At 44.1% G+C, this 17392-nt stretch overlaps 7 protein-coding genes across 8 annotated transcripts; 5 read left to right on the forward strand and 2 right to left on the reverse strand.

Annotated features, from left to right (window-relative positions):
• Window positions 1-446: 446 nt before the first annotated feature.
• LOC120958311 (vesicular glutamate transporter 2) lies at window positions 447-3270 on the reverse strand. Of its 2 annotated transcripts, none has more exons than XM_040381024.2 (4): window positions 2767-3270; window positions 1763-2008; window positions 841-1686; window positions 447-770 (listed from the first exon to the last, which is right to left on the reverse strand). In XM_040381024.2, the coding sequence occupies exons 1-4, from the start codon at window positions 3058-3060 to the stop codon at window positions 519-521; spliced, it is 1638 nt and encodes a 545-aa protein (XP_040236958.2). In that variant the 5' UTR covers window positions 3061-3270; the 3' UTR covers window positions 447-518. The 2 variants fall into 2 exon arrangements, with proteins under 2 accessions (XP_040236958.2, XP_040236959.2); XM_040381025.2 differs by lacking the exon at window positions 2767-3270 and adding an exon at window positions 2077-2736.
• A 151-nt stretch (window positions 3271-3421) lies between these two features.
• LOC120958312 (transmembrane protease serine 9-like) lies at window positions 3422-6696 on the forward strand. Its single transcript, XM_040381026.2, has 5 exons — window positions 3422-4174; window positions 4238-4442; window positions 4502-5100; window positions 5180-5751; window positions 5816-6696. The coding sequence occupies exons 1-5, from the start codon at window positions 3868-3870 to the stop codon at window positions 5999-6001; spliced, it is 1869 nt and encodes a 622-aa protein (XP_040236960.2). The 5' UTR covers window positions 3422-3867; the 3' UTR covers window positions 6002-6696.
• Window positions 6697-8380: 1684 nt separating this feature from the next.
• Window positions 8381-10252, forward strand: LOC120958304 (ovochymase-like). Its single transcript, XM_040381003.2, has 5 exons — window positions 8381-8437; window positions 8552-8768; window positions 9137-9346; window positions 9415-9956; window positions 10040-10252. The coding sequence occupies exons 1-5, from the start codon at window positions 8381-8383 to the stop codon at window positions 10226-10228; spliced, it is 1215 nt and encodes a 404-aa protein (XP_040236937.2). The 3' UTR covers window positions 10229-10252.
• A 1719-nt stretch (window positions 10253-11971) lies between these two features.
• On the forward strand, window positions 11972-12447 carry LOC120958303 (uncharacterized). Its single transcript, XM_040381002.2, has 2 exons — window positions 11972-12145; window positions 12209-12447. Exons 1-2 carry the CDS (start codon window positions 12031-12033, stop codon window positions 12403-12405), a joined length of 312 nt encoding a protein of 103 aa, XP_040236936.2. The 5' UTR covers window positions 11972-12030; the 3' UTR covers window positions 12406-12447.
• Window positions 12448-12464: 17 nt separating this feature from the next.
• Window positions 12465-13519, forward strand: LOC125907354 (serine protease snake-like). The gene is made up of 4 exons (XM_049609008.1): window positions 12465-12478; window positions 12523-13121; window positions 13190-13439; window positions 13498-13519. Exons 1-4 carry the CDS (start codon window positions 12465-12467, stop codon window positions 13517-13519), a joined length of 885 nt encoding a protein of 294 aa, XP_049464965.1.
• LOC125907270 (uncharacterized) lies at window positions 13395-14279 on the forward strand. The gene is made up of 2 exons (XM_049608487.1): window positions 13395-13761; window positions 13846-14279. Exons 1-2 carry the CDS (start codon window positions 13525-13527, stop codon window positions 14032-14034), a joined length of 426 nt encoding a protein of 141 aa, XP_049464444.1. The 5' UTR covers window positions 13395-13524; the 3' UTR covers window positions 14035-14279.
• Window positions 14280-16007: 1728 nt separating this feature from the next.
• On the reverse strand, window positions 16008-17057 carry LOC125907355 (uncharacterized). Its single transcript, XM_049609009.1, has 3 exons — window positions 17007-17057; window positions 16490-16799; window positions 16008-16453 (listed from the first exon to the last, which is right to left on the reverse strand). The coding sequence occupies exons 1-3, from the start codon at window positions 17055-17057 to the stop codon at window positions 16083-16085; spliced, it is 732 nt and encodes a 243-aa protein (XP_049464966.1). The 3' UTR covers window positions 16008-16082.
• Between the last annotated feature and the right edge of the window lie 335 nt (window positions 17058-17392).

A 17392-nucleotide genomic window follows, 5' to 3' on the forward strand; every position in this document is an offset into this window, starting at 1 on the left:
TATCTGCAGTCCTGTCGGTTTCCGGTTGCTGCGTGGAACTCGGTGCTTCCCTGGGTGCGTTTGAGCCAGCTTAACCTCAACGCCTTTATAGCCCACGCAAGGGAAGGTGGGATGGGTCGGAAGATGCTACAAGATGCTATCTATGTTTTGCCGTGTGGCGGAAAATGAAGTTTGCACACCCACACACACACACAGACCAACGCACTCCAACTCCTGTGTATGTGATTGCTTGTAAGACCACAACACACAGTCAGTGTGTACACCGCGTAGTTTATGTCGTTGCATTATAGATTTCCTGTACGAAATGCGGAAAGTCGTACGTACGCTCAGGTATTGCATATGCATGAGTCGCTTCCGGGGCTTTTGTCAGGATAGGTTCAAGATATATCCAGCTGCAAAGATGCAAAATCATGCTTATTCGTTGCCTTTTTTTTCGAATGACTCCCACCGACACATGTTTATTAACAACTTTGGCACAGAATTGCAGGGAAATGAGCGTACCACACTAATACTGTCGCTCAGACCGAGCTTAAGCGAAGGGCAGCAGAATCGTCCTCCTTTTGGTCGTCCGCTTCTTGCTTCTCCGGGAACGTTGCGTTGGGCGGCGATATCTTAAGTCCCTTCAGCTCATCATCATGCACACTGGACAAATCCTCACACGAATTCCAAGGCTGCAGTGTCGAGTCGGCGAACGCCATATAGAGCAGCCCGCAGATGATAAGCGTCCCGGAAGTGATGAGGAAAATGATTCTCCATTGCTCCACCGTGTGCTGTGTAAAGAGGTTACAGCGTACAATTATTAACAATCTCCGCAATAATGCTGAAGATCTCCTCACTTACATTCCCAAGCATTCCGACAATGATTGGAGACACGAATCCCGGCACAACGGTGATCATACCGCTGAAACCCAACAGTATGCCCGCATACCGGGGACTCATGTCGACTAGATTCGCCAGCGGACCAGTGGATACCGCCCCATGCACCGTGGTGGCTAGCGTAAGGAAAATGGTGGCCATGAGCGAATTGCAGCCACTGGACGCGAGGATAAACACGAATATCCCATTCACGACGCAGCATAGGGTGCCGCCCATCTTGCGCACCCCCGTCCGGGACATTAGCTCGTGCTTGAGCAGATGATCGCCAACGATCGAGAACACGTACGCAAACAGCATACGGCAGAGATGGGGAATCCCGGACAGCAAGCCCGTCATCTCGATGTTCCACCCGTGCACGTTGTTGAAGTACGTCGGTGCCTGCGTCATCAGCGTAAACAGACCCCAGATGCCACCCCACTGGGCAATGATCGTCATCCACATGGCGCGGGAGAGTATGATCTTGCGCCAGGGTGTGCCCTGCTCCTGTTGTTGCTGCTCCCGCCGTGCTGTCGACTGGGCCGTAATGCCAAGCGAACTTTCAATGTACTTGCGCTCATTCGCATGGATGCGAGGATGTTCGGCCGGTGAGTCGTACACGAAGTAGAGCCAGGCGACATACCACACCGTGCCGAAGATGCCGCAAAAGTGGTACACATACTCCCAGGAGGTCCACGAGATGATGAACCCAAACAGGGGGAAATTGAGCGCCACTCCTACGGAGCTGCCCAGGTAAGCGGTTACGAACTTGCTCCGTTCGTTCGGGGGAATCCACTGCCCAGCCATATGGTGCATCGCTGGCCAGGCAAGACCCTGTGAACAGGAGGGAAAGTGTCTGTGTATGAGAGATGCTCCGAGATGAGCTCACGTGCTGCACAAGTTTCCTTACGCAAATGAGTCCTTGTAGAACGCGCAGCACGACCAGCACACGGTAGTCCCAGTAGGCGGCGATCGGCATCAGGAAACACATCCAGCAACCGATCACATTGCTCGCACCGAACACCAGCTTCGTACCGTACCGGCGCGCTAGAATACCGCCCGGTATTTGCGTAATCCAGTGTAGCCAGTAGAATGCTCCCAAAATTAAACCCTGCTGATAGTCGTTCCAATCGAAACCTTCATTTTGTGGATCAAGCTGTACAGAAGAAGAAGAACAAGAGGAAGAGATTAAGAGGGCGAGAGAAGCACACGAGTGATTCTAACCACAGTTAACAGATAGTACACGCCGGAACAGATGGTTAAGCGACGACCCAGTCCAAAAGAGTCATTAAAATAATTTTTGATTAGCCGCTCGGGCATTCACGCACGGCACAGGCTGGTGGAACGCGACCATTATCGGTGCACTGACACCACTGCCACCGTTTTTTTTCGTTTTTAATGAATTGCGGAGTCAATTGGCATGAAATTGATGGCTTTTTAAGGGTCAACATTGAAGTGCCGCGGCCGGGTTTTTGGGTTGGAGCTATTTGCAGGTAATGTCCACCATGGATTGGAAGACTGGGGAGACGAGACGCAAAGAGGTCAAGTGCAATGTCAGCAAGGGCAGCCTAACAGTTGCCCCAGGTTCCAATCAAAACAACTGCGCCAGCACCGACGTTAAGCCAGCTTGTATATAGGAAGGACGAGGATTAAGCTACCATAAATCATCTGTGGCGCTTGCACGCGCCTCGGACGGCTGTGACAGCACCGAGTGACCGAGTGAAAAAGCGTGTTTATTAGCGGTGAGGACTTATCTGATGGCCAGATACGGTGCGTCGTATCTCGCATGTTTATCATCTCGGATGGAAGGGGAATTTCTCTGTCAGATGATAAACGACCGCATGATGATCTAGCTTTGTTTCTTTATCTCCCGCACTTTTTATACTTAGATTTACATACGTCACTCGGACTTACGTTGAAGAGGGTCAGCAGCAACTGCTCCGGTGAGATGACACGACTTTCGCGCGATCGTAGCAGGCTTGATCCTTCTGTTTGGGTCGTCAATGCTTCGGACCCATTTCCGATTGGGACGTAACAGGCGTAGTCTACCTTAACCTCACCGACAAACTCCGTTTCAGACTGTTTGATCATGGCAACGATCGTAATGTTCGTGTTGATGCGTATCATGTAGTTTACGGCAAAGCCCACAAACACTAGATACCACAGGGTGGATCTGGCACTAATGCCTACTTCCTTTTCTTTGGCCATTCTGCCAACTTGAGCAGCGCACAGTCTCGGATTGAATTGTAGTAAAGTACAGTTTGCTGCACAGCAGGTCCACTAGCACCCTTAGAGTCCTTCCGGGTGCATTGCCACACTGCTTCACCTAGCACGACACATGGGGTCTTGTGGTTCACTTGTAATTGGCTGGTGTGCTCGAATAGACGGACACGTTCGTTAGCAATGCCAACGATCGACTGATACGGCTGCAGAAGATCAGTGCCGGCTCGGGCCAAGCGAGTTGTGGCTGTTGATTTTGCCGTAATTTGTTTGGATTCGTGATCCTACATGCCAGACAGGGCGTCGTGAAGATAAGCGGCCACAACGCACCACTCCCGCGGTTGACTAATCTCCGCGGCGGGTTCGCGCCGTACGGTGCCCGGTTCCTGGTTCGGTAGAACCGCCGCTCATCTTGCCTTTGATAATGGATTGATTGGATGAAGTGAGAGATTTTCTGTGGAGCGGTTTATGAAAATGAATTGCTCTCCCTGCATCCCGAGAACGGAACGGGCGGGAGCACCGGAACGGGCTCACGGGGAACAGATAGTGACGCGTGACAGCTGGTAGCTCTGTGCAATTATCGTAGATCAGTGTGGTGAGATAAGCTTGCCTAATTTCGGTACTGGTACTTCATGCTCATGCGGAACTAGCGAAGAAGATCGTTAATTAGCGGCGCAACAAGGGATGCAGAGATGTCAATTATCATAACGGACGGGGATGGCTGTTTGGATTGGGCATGATTGTAGAGTTCAACAGGTTGACGGTGTCCCGAAATTTCTATGATTTGTCATCTCTATGATTTTGCCGAATCGCACTATGATTTGTCATCCATCAAGCGCTGGCAAGGGGGAAGAGAACCATGCCATCAAGATGCGAAGAATGCAGAACCGGTTTATTAAACCAATCGTTCCTGAAGAAGCAAATATGTTCGTTTTGCAGTCAGGTTTCATCATTCGTGGTGGTCAAACGCATTTCTTTTTGTCTGGTTTGGAAAAGATGAACATGCTTTTGCTTGTTCTGTTAGTGACAGTAAGCTCAGTCCAGTGTACCGAGTTCTTGGACGATCCTCCTTCCGATTACACGGTTGGGAAAGGGTTTGAAGGTAATACTAGCATGTGGAAAGAGAAAAGAAACAACTCGTCTACTATTCGATTCTTTTCGCCAGATTGCGCCAGTCGTTTCTCAGCGATATGGAAGATCCCATTCATCCAGGGACTCGGTGGAACGCGTGCGTATCAAGGCGAGTTTCAGCACATGGCAGCGATCGGTTGGACAAGACCCGAAAACAAGATCGATTACTTGTGTGGCGGTAGTTTGATCACATTGAAGTTCGTCTTAACAGCGGCCCATTGTGCAGTAGATTATGATAAGTAAGAGTCTGAAGTCTGGAGTTTGGATGTACAAGTAATCGGTTCATTTTTATTCGTAGCCTGCCTCCGGATACGGTACGTTTGGGAGACACCGATCTCGCCAGCACAGACGATGATGAATCAGCACAACAAATTCCAATCGTCCGCTTCATCAAACATCCGCAGTATCGAGAGTCTAGAAAGTATTACGACATCGCCCTCGTCGAACTGGCGAATGTTGTCGATGCGGACGATGCGGTTTGTGTAGCGTGCGTATGGCGTGAACCCGAAGCGCCCACCAACTTACTGGACGCGGTTGGATTCGGAGCTCTCGGGTTTGGGGAAAAGTTGAGTCCAACATTGCAAAAGGTACAGCTGCGTGCTTTAAGTGCCGTGCAATGTGCTGAACGGATACCGGCAAACCGACGTCAGATGCCGGAAGGACTGCGTGACGATCAGCTGTGTGCGCACAGCAAAACGATGGACACGTGTGAGGGCGACTCGGGAGGTCCACTGCAAACCGAAGCGGTCGATGTGTTTGGCGAGACGTACCCACTCGTGGTAGGTGTGGTGTCGTTTGGCACTCCCTGCATCGAAGGTTCTACCGGTGTGTACACAAGGGTCAGCTCGTATGTGGATTGGATCGAGAAGGAAGTTAATCAATCGCTTAGCTATAAAAGTAAGTTCACCAGCTTGTATCTCAAAGACGGATAGGACTTCTGTATTATTATTTTTTTTTACAAACATCTCGATTGCAGCCTGTACCGGAGTGGGAATGTGCAGCCGTAAACGCAATGTTGCCGTATCAGCCACTGTGAGACCTAAATGGCCAATCAATCGCGTGGGATTGCTGTGGGAAAGGGAAGAAATCGATATTTACCAGTGTGGTGGACTTTTAATCGATTTTCAGTATGTTCTTACATCGGCGGAATGTGTCACGTCCAGCAAGGGATTTCCAAAGTTCGTGTCAGCAGCCGCCGATGGTGATCGTGCACCGATTGCCGACGTGTTTGTTCATCCACAATACAGGCGGAAGCGGGTAGCGTTCGATATAGCTCTGATTAAATTGCGTAAATATGCAAACTTGGAAGAGACGCAGCCAATATGTCCAATGATTGGGAAGCAGTTAGCACAATCCAGCCATATCCCTGTTGGCGTTGGAGCATCGACTGTAAATCGTCGGTTTCAGTTGCAATATTTCAACAGCAGTGCAACCAGCTATGTGCTCCAAATTTCAGCGCGTGAGCAATGTACGTTGGATAAAAATGCCAATTGGACGGATCTTGTTTGCATTAAGCGTAACATTTCCTTGGTACCGGACACATGCAAGGTAAGAACGGCACATTGTAATGAATTGTCGCTTTTAATTTAATCAGTGAATTTTCTAACTTTAGGTTGATTTTGGTGGTCCAGTGTTGATAGAGGAGCGTGAGGACGTTTATCGCGCTTATGGTGTGATCTCCCGCAGGACAAAAGGATGTGGAGGTGATGCAATTTTTACCGAAATTGCACCCCATCTGCAGTGGTTAGAATCAATCATGTTTAAGCAGTTGAATCAATGGCTTGTGTTTGCCGGTTAGAGTACCAGTTTGCGATACGATCGACGTTTGAGCCATTTCCATCATGATATATGTGATCAACAGCAACACAATGAGATAATAATAAAATAATAATAAATAATAATAATGTCCAAATCATTATTAATGTTGATGCAATCGTTTGAGGACCAAGCAAAGGCACCGCTAGCAGCTGCTAGAGAGTGTTGAATGTACACCTGTAACTTAAAACAAAGTAACTTAAAAAGGAACTTTTGTGAAATGATTATGGTTAATTTTCTTTGACAAGGTACGGCGCAACATCCACATGATTGAGAGTATAGACAGTACTACAGCATTATACTACTGAACTCGACTACTGAACAACTACCTACCGGTGAAATTTGTCTTGCGTGCGTGTGGCGTGAACTGTAAGCTCCGGGTGATGGAGTCTTTATTAGGAAGAAAGCTGAGCTCAACTCTGTAGAAGGTACTACTACATGCCCTAAACGAATCACTCAATAAAGAATTAATGTGATAATCCATAATATTCTTCTTTTTTGGCACAGCACCCGTTACCGGTCAAGGCGTGTCTTCTGTACCACTAGTGGGCTTGGCTTTCAGTGACTAACTGATGATACATAGCAGGATAGTCGGTCCTATGTATCGAGGCACGGTCTATTCGGGGCTTGAACCCATGACGGGCATGTTTTTAAGACGTACATATTGATGACTGTACCACCAGACCGTGAAAATAATAAGAACAAACAATACCAGGCATATTTCGTTGAAATGAATCTCATTTAACTTAGAAGTTCAAAGCGAATATGCTCTGTTCGTATAGTAACTAAAATTCAAGTGCCAATCAAGACCAATCGAAACATGTTCAGGCAGAGAAAAGAAACGAATCAGACCATATGGTAAACATTTTCGATTATTTTGATGCGATCAATGAGAAACAAAAATATTGAGTTGAGATTTCAAATCTGAATCTTCCCTCTTTCGTAACGTTAAGTACTTGCCTCTGTGCGTAGGCAATCGGACAGGATCGAAATCTTGATCAAGACAATCAGTTATTTTGCTGCACCTCAATAAACATAAGCCGTAGACACACCATATTCCGAGCAGTTGGTGTAGGTCGTGGTTGCTAAAAAACCAAAAACCAAAACATTAAAGTATCGGCCATGCGTATCGGACTCGTTTCCCCGTCTCGAAGATTCTGCGCATCTTTTCTACTTCACTGCTATTCCACTGAAAGAAATTCTTTCCAACAGGTTCAAAAAACCTGTTTGGTGAGACAAATATATTATAACTGTATGTTTGTTCGACGATAGTCGGTCCAAAAATACTGAATCTATTATGAGAAATGTCCAGCGAGTGTAGAATCGTTGCGTAGAGAAAGATAAGGAGGGTTTTAGCAGCGGTTATTCCAGCTTGCCGGAAAAGATTCCCGAATGTTCCATGAGCGGTATTGCATGTTGGGTGTTAGGAATTAATAGTGTCGATTATCTAATTCAAACGGAAAAGTATCAAACAAAACCGCGCTACACGAACTGAAACAAAATCGGTATTATACAAGCTTGTTAGAGACTTCTTTCGTTGACTCGAGACATTGCTGCCAAATTGATCTCAAATGGCTTTGTTAGTTGAAACAAACTGCATCGCGGAACGCAGGAAGTATCGTACCAATCTATAATTATTTACATGTGTGGCGTATCATTGTTCTTAAAATATTTTTGGCAATGTCATGCAAAGTAGCGTTTTTGATACGTTTCCCATTTTTGTGTGCATTTTGTTATTTCCATCCTTTTTATGTAAATAATTACAAAAATCCCTTCTGAATGTAATTACATATTTTTAAGCCAAACGTATTGCATGTATTTAGTAGTTAAACCGTAAAACAAAACGATTTCCGTAGCTTTAACCTGACGGAAAGCTGTTGGACAAAAAACGGTCTACGTTTGAGCCAGGTAATGCAAATGACCTTCGTTCAGTACGATATATCAAACCAGAGACAAATTGAGTGCTCTAACACGGATCATAATAGAAAATGAGCATTTTTGATACTTTTTCTCAAGCGATTGAGTCACATAATCGGCACTAATGTTTGGGCAGCACAAAACCTGTTCCAAAAGATCCCGAAAATTCGATACCGCATCCTTTAAGAACGCTGTTGCCAAGTTACTTTCATCCAGTTCTTGTTGAATGGTCGGCCGAACAACTTATCGCGTTTTAAGGTGCCCTCGACAGTGAAAGTGTGAAGTAATCTTTGGAGATGGACCTATTTGTGAAGATTTCTGTGTTTCGGATCTTGATACTCGTTAGAGCCTTTGTGGTCGTGCAGATGCAATCATTTTTCAATTCTCCTCCTCCAGAATACTATCGTCGAACAGCATTGAAGGGTAACATAATTGAGGTAGCTAAATGTACGTTGGCTCTTACTGTGAACACGTTTTACAGACTGTATCAAGAACTCGGAAGGTACATATTATGGAACTGATTCTGCATACGGTGGAATTGATGCTTATGAAGGAGAATTTCAACATATGGTAATATTGCGTTCGATCTAGTTTAGTTGTGTTACATTAACTCCAGCTGACATTACAGGCGGCTATTGGTTGGCGGCGAGCCGGTGGCAAAATTGATTACGACTGCGGTGGCATCTTGATCAGTAAGCAGTTCGTGCTGACTGCGGCACACTGCGCCCAGGATAACGAAAAGTGGGTTGTAGAAATGATTGAAACCGGTACGAAGTCTTCACTATTAACATTCAACGCCATCTGTATTGCAGCAAACGTCCGGATCTGGTGCTGTTAGGCGATACGGTTCTAGAAAGATTCTACGATATCGAGAGTACACAGAAAATTGCGATTCATGATATAAAAGTACACCCGTACTATAACCCATATTACAAGTACTTTGATGTGGCTTTGATTGAGTTAGAGAAAAGTGCAATATACTCGACCACAGTTTGTCGGGCATGTTTGTGGCAAGAGAATTATGTACCCGCTGGTCCAATGGATGCGGCTGGATGGGGGGCACTCGGTTTCTTCGAAAACCCGAGTCCTCTGCTTCAGCATGTTGTGGTGCGTCACATTGACAAGACAGAATGTGAACGAAAGCTCACCATCAATAAAAATAGGATCCCACAGGGTATTCGGAAGGATCAATTCTGTGCAGCTGGCAGAAATATGGACACTTGCGAGGGTGATTCCGGTGGTCCGCTCGGTGTGAAGCAGTACACTCTGGGTGGTATTGAAGTACCGCTGGTAGTTGGTGTTGTTTCGTTCGGTACAGCATGTCAGCCTGGTTCGGTAGGAGTGTACAGTAAAGTAAGTGAGTACGTGAAGTGGATCGAGCAGACGACAAAAACGTCCATGAGTATCAAAGGTAAATCAATGCGTCTCATACATTCTTCGAGGCTTTCATTCTTATAACACTAACCGAAATACTTTCAGATTGCATCGAGGAATCGTTTTGTTTTCACGAAAACGATATTAACGTAGGCTATCACTCGTTCAATGCCAAGAGTCGCTTCGGTTTACTGTGGAACGAGTATGATAGCGACCAGAACCAATGTGGAGCGACACTTATCGACTATCAGTATGTTTTGACGGCAGCTTCCTGTGTAACGACAGGACTAGGTCATCCAAAATACGTTATTGCCAAGAATGGTGAGCGTGCAGCGATCTCGAATGTATACATCTCTCCCAAGTATAGTGCAGGTCGGCCGGAAAATGACATAGCATTGCTGAAGATTGCCCAGTACACAAATCTCCAGGCATATCAGCCCGCCTGTCTGTGGGATCGGCAAAGCAGTGGAATGTGGGAATTCGAACCAAGATTTAGCGCTAACGGACTGAAACAAACTTCTCGCAACCCTGTCGAGTCTCTGTTCGTTCGTGCTACCAATTTTTTGGATTGTGAAGTACCATGGGCACTTGGAACGGATTTGTATTGCTTTCACAATGAGGTTGATCTTCTTCCGGGTGAATGCGAGGTAAGTGTGAATGTGAATGTGAATGTGTGTAAGATTTGAAGACAAGGGAGAATATATAAATGCTGTTTGTGTTTACATTACAGATGGACTACGGCGGACCGGTTGTTGGTTTCAATAGTTCGGACGGCAGTGCAGCGCAGTTATATGGCATCGTCTCTCCGTTAAGTAGAAGCTGTGATTCAAAACTGTTTATGGTCGATATATCACGCCATATTCCATGGATTAAAGCGATAGTCGTTGAAAAACTGGAACCTTATCGTTTTTGGGCTTAGTTTGAAATGTTTACATGCATCGGTGTCCGGTTTGTTGCGTATATTATTTTATAATGAACAAGAATGTAACCATCAAGGAACTTTATCGAAAGTTACTATAATCCACATTGCACTAATAAGCAGAATTCAAAGAGCCGAACTTTCGAAGCCAAGTACAGGATAAGGTTGTCAAAAGGGAAAAAAATGTCTGAAATTTCAAAGTTAAACCTGACTGAATTGTCTCCAGACCAGCGATTGACGAAATACGGCAATCCGTTGGCTCTTTGCCGTTCGTATTTTTCATTGAACTTTCAAAACTTTTTGTCTCTTTTTGGCTTTTTGCATAGAGCTCTTCAAATATTTTTGTAGAATATGGGTATTTTGGACGCAAAGTTTGTCGATCTCTGGGCTAGACTATTGGATTTCCGATCTTTTAATGCATTTCAATCATTTCCCCTATAGTGTAGTGTTGCTATGGATGCATTTTTTCGACCAGCAGTCCACCAAATCTATTAGTATTTTGTATCAAGGTTAGCCCATGCTATTGGTAGAATATTCGAACAATAATCGATCGATGGCGCAACAATGCTAAAAACATACCGGCGAGCTCGTTTTTTTCTTCTTCTTCTTCTTGTTCTTCTTGTTCTTCTTCTTGTTCTTGTTCCTCTTCTTCTTCTTCTTCTTCTTCTTCTTCTTCTTCTTCTTCTTCTTCTTCTTCTTCTTCTTCTTCTTCTTCTTCTTCTTCTTCTTCTTCTTCTTCTTCTTCTTCTTCTTCTTCTTCTTCTTCTTTTTCTTCTTCTTCTTCTTCTTCTTCTTCTTCTTCTTTTTCTTATTCTTCTTCTTTTTCTTCTTCTTCTTTTTCTTCTTCTTCTTCTTCTTCTTCTTCTTCTTCTTCTTTTATCAACTCGTAATGGATAAAACTCGATGGATGGTCTCTACAAAGATTTAATGATTGTCCTATCGAGATTTTGTGACCGATTGTCGTGAACGAGTGAAAGAACTAGATCCAAAGAACTACATGCAGTACAGTTCATTTCGCTGTATATTTCACCCTGTTTGGCCATACTACAAATAACTACTGTTTACACGCTCGCATATTATCTTTAAACAGGTTCCCTTTTCGCACCTATTCAGAGGCTGCCGGCCGAATAGCTTTGTAGCAAGTAACTTATGTATACGTAACTTACGTAACAGTAAATTAATATAACTTTTATATTGCTAAATGGAAATGAAAGGGTATTAAAAGTACATTCATTTTAGTTTTTATTGCATTATAGCTGAAATCCGCTACTACAGGTAACATACCATATGGAGCCGCCTAGTTGCGCACACACTGCTGTGTTACTGTGTGCTCAGAAATATCGAGGTAATTGAACACCGAGCAGCGTGAATAAATAACAACCGATCAATATGGCTGAAAGATTTGACGCACAAAAGTGTGTACCCAGTTGTTATCACCGATGATGACGTTTGATGAAATGCCAAATTTTTCACGCACCCCACACAAAGCTTGAACATAATTGTGCCGTAGAACTGATTGTTTTTGTATTCCCATCGAACATCATCAAATGTTTTCAATTTTGGCTTCACGCTTCACGGCGCGACGCTATTTGGCAGAATGTCTGGTTGCACAGTTACTTGCAACGATTGTTTTGCAAACTATTAAGCATTACTTGTGCATGAGGAGCTAGTGTGTGCGTGTTTGTTACACCAGTTCCTAGGGTTATCGGTGAGGGGCGATGGTCTTCCGCAAGTGATCATCAACTGAACTCGTCAGTATAGTGAGACACTTCTTTCCGATCAGTCAACTAAGTACGGCTACAATGCGCAACATATTCACACATTTAACAGTCGTGCTCACGATAGCAAACATAGCTTTGGGACAACATTTTTTAGAACAACCTCCTATAAATTACACCGAAGGAAAGAACTTTGATGGTAAATATAGATGACATTTGAGTAGTTTTACGCGGCGCTTTCTAAGAGTTTTTATTGTTACAGACTGTGAGCTACGTTTCGTTACGAGCTACGATCAACATGAGAGCGAGAGAAAATTACAGAGCTGGGTAACGAATATAGAGGTTATGGATCTCACTGTAGCGTACGGTGGGGTTCGAGCCTATAAGGGAGAGTTTCAACACATGGCCGCGATCGGTTGGACCAGATCAGGAGCAATTATCTTTGTGGGGGCAGTTTAATAACTTGGAGATTCGTTTTAACAGCCGCACATTGTTCACAAGACCATAATATGTAAGTAATGTCGCTGAAATCGTCTTTTAGATCAACAAGAACTATTTTATGCTTTTTATTTAAAGCCTTCCACCGGATACAGTACGATTGGGAGACACAGATCTTGCTAGCACAGATGATGACAAATCGGCACAACAAATTCTGATCGCACGCTTCATCAAACATCCGCAGTATCGAGAGTCGAGAAGGTACTACGACATTGCAGTTGTAGAACTTGAGAAAAACGTTATACCAAACAGTGCCATTTGTGTAGCGTGTGTGTGGCGTGAACCTGAAGCTCCTGGAGACCTGCTGGTCGCGGTGGGATTTGGTGCTCTTGGATTAGGAAGAGAGTTGAGCCCAATTCTGCAGAAGGTAAAATTACAGGCCCTAGACGCGTCGATATGTGCTAAGCGGATACCAACCAATCGACGTCAAATGCCGGAAGGCTTGCGTGACAATCAGTTTTGTGCGCGAAGTGAAACCATGGACACGTTTGAAGGCGACTCGGGAGGCCCACTGCAAACGCTGCGGTACGATTTGCTCGGTAATATCTTTTCATTAGTAGTAGGTGTGGTATCGTTTGGAACACCCTGTGTAGAGGGTTCTACTGGAGTGTACACGAGAGTCAGCTCGTACTTGGATTGGATTGAGAAGGAAGTTAATCAGTCGCTTAGCTACGAGGGTGAGTTTACTACGGCTAAGAGTTCAATCGAATAACAGAAAGCTACACAGTGTATCATTTTCTCACAGTTTGCACTGGGGTGGACGTTTGTGATCGGAAATTTAACCGATCTGTAGCTGTTTTGCTTGAGCCGAAATGGATAAACAGTCGCGTTGGACTGTTGTGGAAGGAAAACGAAACAGACATCTATCAGTGTGGTGGACTCCTGATCGATTATCAGTTTGTTATCACATCGGCGGACTGTGTTACTTCTAACAAAGGACCTCCAAGATACGTAGCCTCTAGCTCTAACAGTGATCGTGCTGCTATAGAAGAAGTGTTTGTTCATCCACGGTTCACAAAGGAACAACCTTACTTCGATATCGCCATTATAAAGCTACGAAAGTATGCAAATTTAGATGAAATGTATCCGGTCTGCCCATGGACAGAGCAAAAGCATGGTGACTGGAGACAACTCAGCCTTCTGGCAGGAGCAACGTTGTTGCAGAGACAAAGTTACGTGACGATATTCAATATAACTACGAAAGGCTTTGGGCAATACTATGCTCATGGTAAAGACTGCAGTGTTGGGGAAAATGTTGCTGATAACGATCTCAACTGCATCAGTAACAGTGATGCCTTTATACCAGGATTGTGTCAGGTAAGAAATATTGTTTGCTGGTTTTGTTGAAATGTAAATGACACTGATTTGAAATAATGCTAAATTTAAATCTTTATGTTCTAGGTTGACTATGGAGGTCCAGTAATGACGAAATATGTTGACAAACAGTTTAAGGTACATGGTATTGTGTCTCGTTTGACGCAAGGTTGTGGAGAAAAAATGATCTTTACCAGTTTGATACCCCATCGGCTATGGTTGGAATCGATCATCTTTAAACAGTTGAATGAGAGGCTTGTATTTAGTGATAAGTAAAGATCAAACATTTCTAGCTTGACATAAACTAATATAATAGCAATAGCATAAAAAATAGCATAAACTAAACTATAAAACATGTTCTTTGTGAGCGAAACGTCGTGACAATATCGTAATCTTCCTAATTGCATGATTCAACCACTTGACTGCTATAAACGAGAGTCCCTTTAGTCAACAAAATGAAATCTTTGTAAGCATCGATGAACGTTTTCAAATAAAAGATTATAATGCTTATAATGCTCGAATAGAGCCGATACCACTCCAGTCTATCTTCAACATTATCGTAAAACGGGGATGCTCTGCACTCGTATAAAGGCAAGGACACAGCAAAAGAGACAGAGGAAACTGCAATTTAGGAGCGTGACCCTAAATTACATATTTAGTGTATTTAACAGCAGGAGACCAAAAACTATAGCCAGTGAGCCACACGGCCATCGAGAGCGCATTACAGACTCAAAGACTTTTTTAAAGGATGAAATAAATCGTCTCTCATGTTGACCATTTTAATCAAAAGTTTAATTTTTACTAAGACGAAAATCAAGCTAAAATAATATAATGTAGTAGCAATTTGGATTGGCTTTTTTAAAAATAAAAACGAGATTTAAGTGAAAGGTAACGTCAAAATGGCCCTTAACAACGTGAAGCAATGCGGGCCGCGAACTACAAAGATGGGAATCTTTTTAAGCACTCTTCATGCAGGTACCGATATCGGATAAGCTGGTTAGGGGTTTCCCCATGCGCTGCATTTCCCTTAAAAAGCGGAAAGATATAGCGAGATAATCTTTAGTGTTATAGATTCGAGTACTCTTTCGAATGCGCCATCGATATCCCCATTATCTCTCTATCAACGTTAGTGTGGAAGTCTCGAAGGTTATTGATATTGACGGTAGAATTTGAAGCTTAATTTCAATCTCTACGAGCAAAGTCTACCGCGTATAGCCTTCAATTGGATGATTGTTGAACTTCGTAGCTCATAAATCTACGACGAACGGAACTCGTTCCAAGAATGTGATGTTGTTTGTTGCAGCAAATGTCGTGCATCTCCAAACTTTTGCGTGCCATTGTTTTAGAAGTGTTTTATAGTTTTGCCTGTAGGAAAGTGTACGTTGAACAGGTTTGAAACCTGTTTCATGAAACACTTCTCAGTTGCAAAAATCGGTTGATTCGGCAACGTTGATATGCTACCTGTTGTGCAAAAAACTTCTGTTGCGGGAAACCCTAACGACAGGTTTTTGCATTTAAACTATGAGGCTCATTTTGACTAAGACATCATCCAAGAGCTTCAAAATCGTGAAGAAGATGTACGTTTATGAATTGTACGGTGAGAACGGATGAGGGCAATAAGCGCTGTCCCGCCTCTTTCTCGAATAGAGTCTGCATCAAAGATACTGCGAGCAAAGATTCGTATATGAGTGTTAAGAATTCATTCTCGTGTAGAAAAGAGCACAAAATGCCGAAATAATTCGTACGTCTAACAGGTAAAACCTGTCTCGTGAAACATGCAAATTTCGATGTTCCGTAGACGAGTCCTGTACGACTGCTGTTTCAAAAAAGCTTTGATTCAGTTTTGGTTTGATCGATCTCGGAACAACAAGTCGCGTTAGAGGTTTCCTCGTAGAATGTGGGAAAAACATTTTAAGATGAACCTGTCTGTGAAATGTTCTGTTTTTCGGCTCATGATGCTCTTTAGTGCCATTATGGACGTGCAAATGCAATCGTTTTTCGATGCTCCTCCACCGGAATACATTGGGCGTACTTCTATGAAGGGTAATACATTTGAGGAGAATCAATATTCATCGGCTATAAATAATTACATATTTTGCAGACTGTGCAAAGCGGTTCTACGGTGAAGCTTTTGTTGCTGGTCCAATTGATGGAGGTTTTGATGCTGGTGCAATTGATTATGATGCCGATGAGAGTGGTGAAGTATTTGCTAATGGTGAAAGCTTTGGTACTGGCACTGGTGCCATTGATGGAGGTTTTGGTGCTGGAGCCACTGATGGAGGCTTTGATGCTGGTGCAAATAGTGAAGGATTTGGTGCTGGTGCCTATGGCGGAAGCTTTGGTGCTGGAGCAACTGGTGGAGGCTTTGGTGCTGGAGCCACAGGTGAAGGTGTTGGTGCTGGTGCATTTGATGGAGGCTTCGGAGCTGGTGCAAATAGTGGAGGATTTGGTGCTGGAGCCACTGCTGGAGGCTTTGGTGCTGGTGGAATTGGTGGAGGCTTTGATACTGGAGCCACTGGTGAAGGGGTTGTTGCCGGTGCAATTGATGGAGGCTTTGGTGCTGGAGCCACTGAAGGAGGCTTTGGTGCTGGTGCAAATAGTGGAGGTTTTGGTGCTGGTGGAATTGGTGGAGGCTTTGGTGCTGGTGGAATTGATGGAGGTTTTGGGGCTGGTGCAATTGATGGAGACTTCGGTGCTGGTGCAAATAGCGGAGGATTTGGTGCTGGTGCCTATGGCGGAAACTTTGGTACTGGTACAATTAGTGGAGGTTTTGGTGCTGGTGGAATTGGTGGAGGCTTTGGTGCTGGTACAATTGGTGGAGGCTTTGGAGCTGGAGTCATTGGTGAAGGTTTTGGTACTGGTGCAAATAGTGGAGGCTTTGTTGCTGGTGCAAATGGTGGAGGCTTTGGAGTTGGAGCCTCTGGTGGAGGCTTTGGTGCTGGAGCCATTGGTGAAAATTTTGGCACTGGTGCAAATAGTGGTAGCTTTGGTGTTGGTGCGAATGGTGATGGTTTCGATGGTAAAGATTTTGATCCTGTTGACTATATTAAAAGTTTTAGTGAAGGTGCAAATTTGACTATTGATCCATTTATTGGACCACTATGGACTCATTTATTTGGAGGAGCTTTTCGTGGCGAATTGCAACATATGGTAATTATACGGTTAGTTTGGGTTTTATGTCACACTAAACTCATCTGAAATTGTAGGCATTGGTCGGTTGGACGCGTGCCAGCGGTAAAATTGATTACCTCTGTGGTGGTAGCTTGATCGGCGAACAGTTCATACTGACTGCGGCACATTGTAAACAGGATGAAAGTGGGTGAGTTGCTAATATACGTAATTTAACTTCCTTTGTTTTGGTATACGATAAGCCATAATCGAATCAGAATTTGAGAAAATACAGCAAATGAAAATAAATCATGTTTTTTTCAAGGTTTAAATCGATCTAAACGCATGATTAACGTTTTTACATATGACTTGTCTCGAAGACTGGATGAATAGATAAACGAATACACAATTGTGTTTAATGTCTATTTTACAGCCTCCGTCCGGATACAGTGCGGTTGGGTACCCATGATGCCAGATATGCACAGCAAATTGCGATTCGTGGTATAATAGTACATCCGAGGTATGA

Source organism: Anopheles coluzzii, chromosome 3 (genome assembly GCF_943734685.1).
Source record: "Anopheles coluzzii chromosome 3, AcolN3, whole genome shotgun sequence".
NCBI classification, from domain to species: Eukaryota; Metazoa; Arthropoda; class Insecta; order Diptera; family Culicidae; genus Anopheles; species Anopheles coluzzii.